The 1,977-nt window shown below is 57.9% G+C and overlaps 1 protein-coding gene across 1 annotated transcript; it reads right to left on the bottom strand.

The window, feature by feature from the left end:
• Positions 1-285: 285 nt before the first annotated feature.
• On the bottom strand, positions 286-1,743 carry LOC123051212 (momilactone A synthase). Its single transcript, XM_044474025.1, has 3 exons — positions 1,509-1,743; positions 1,335-1,415; positions 286-1,238 (listed from the first exon to the last, which is right to left on the bottom strand). Exons 1-3 carry the CDS (start codon positions 1,541-1,543, stop codon positions 431-433), a joined length of 924 nt encoding a protein of 307 aa, XP_044329960.1. The 5' UTR covers positions 1,544-1,743; the 3' UTR covers positions 286-430.
• Positions 1,744-1,977: the final 234 nt, after the last annotated feature.

Below are 1,977 nucleotides of genomic sequence, written 5' to 3' on the forward strand. Positions count from 1 at the left end.
TCCCCGAGAGTGCGATCGATGTGTGCAGAGTTGGATGCCGAGAACGTGGGCGGTGGGCGTCCAAAGAGAAAGACTGGTTTAACGACGTCGCCTTCTGTCATGGGAAGTTATATGGCCTGGCCCTCTCAGTTGGGAAGCTAATGGTTTTCGACATTCGCATGACTAAAAGGGTTCACCGGAGATCACCGCGACCTACCCTACCAGCTAGGCATGCGCCCACTACCCAAGCACCAAGTCTGAGTACCATCCAAGTAATAGATCAATTGTATGCGCCCACTATCCAAGTAATAGATTAGATACGGTCCCTTATTTATTGCGCATGCTGTGGACGATGGGTATCTCAATACTACTCCCTCTGTACCACAATACTTGTAGCTAGGGGAACTAGTGCATGTTTGCGTCATCTCCATCGCTGTCATTGCCATGCCTGTCACGCACTGCTCACCGGATCCGGCATGTGAATCAGCTTCCCCACGGTAAACCCGCCATCGACGACGAGGTTGTGCCCGTTGACATACTTGGCCTCGTCGGACGCCAGGTACACGGCCGCCCGCGCGATGTCCTCCACCTCCAGAACACTCCCGCCCATCTCGTTCATGGCCGTCGCCACCATCCGCCTCAGCTCCTCCTCGCTCGTCTCCGGCAGCAGCTCTGCCATCCCGCGCAGCCCGAACGGCGTCGCGATGGCGTGCGGCGATATGGCGTTCACGCGCACGCCCTGCCTCCCCAGCTCCCCGGCCAACGCCCGGACGGCGCCAATCACGGCGGCCTTGGAGATGCAGTACGCGGGGTTTACGCCGCTTCCGAGCACCCCCGCCGTGCCCGCGGTGCAGATGATGCACCCGCTCCGGCGCGGCACCATCACCCGCGCCGCGTGCTTGATGCCGGCGACGGCAGACCGGACGTTGGCTGCCATGGTGCGGTCGAAGTCGGCCAGGTCGAGCGATGCGACGGACTCCAAACTCATCCTCCCGGTGACCCCGGCGTGGTTGTGCAGGACGTCAAGCCGGCCGTGGCGTGCCACTGCGAGGTCGACGGCGGCGGCAATCTGCGCCTCGTCGGTCACGTCGCAGCGGGCGTAGGAAGCGTCGGGGCCGAGCTCGGCGGCCACGGCGTGGCCGAGGTCGTCCTGGATGTCGGTGAGGATGACCTTGGCGCCATTCCTGACGAACTCCGTGGCGGTCGCCTTGCCCATGCCGCTGGCAGCGCCGGTGATGACGGCCACTTTGCCGGCCAGCCTGCATGGTTTTCCCGCGCGCGATAAGCCATGGCATGGACCAGGACACGACATAACCCAAACGAGAACCAACAAGAGATCCCATGGCATGGCATACCTCATGGAGCTCGAGGCCGTGCAGAAGCGAGCGAGGCCGACGCCGGACGAGATCGCCACCGCGGCTGCCCTCATCTTGCTCCTGCATACGCAACCACATTAATTTCGGAGGCACAAGAGCGAATCAAGTGGTGATCTAAACGCTCTTATATTTTTTTTACGGAGGGAGCACTACCTAAGAAGAAGATGGTGAATTGCTCTGAGCATCATGAGTGGATTATTCCAGGTGGAGAGATAAGCTCTGCTGATTTGATTGTGGTGGGCTATAGATAGCCAGCAGTGAGCATTAATTCCTTGTCCTTAAACAGAAGAATTATGATGAGGAGGAGGACTGGAGGACGGAGGCGGTGACAGTGACAGACCACCAAACAGAGGATTGATCGGACGCGGAGGCGCCGTGGCACATCTTGTATCAATGATCGGCCCTGGGTGGGTATTATTCCTAGCTACTACAAGGCATTTTCTTGCCAGGGCTTCTAGACGATGTGAAAGCGAAGATGTCATCTCCGATGGGAAAGGGAAACAAAAGTCCAACCATCTGTACCTAATCACCTAATCAAAATCGTGTGACAGGGGAAAAAAAACTGAACAAAGTAGCACAGTCGATGTGATTTTCCAGGAGGTGATTTGATCGGTGAACTGTA

The sequence above is a fragment of the Triticum aestivum genome, chromosome 2D (assembly GCF_018294505.1).
Source record: "Triticum aestivum cultivar Chinese Spring chromosome 2D, IWGSC CS RefSeq v2.1, whole genome shotgun sequence".
Lineage (NCBI taxonomy): Eukaryota > Viridiplantae > Streptophyta > Magnoliopsida > Poales > Poaceae > Triticum > Triticum aestivum.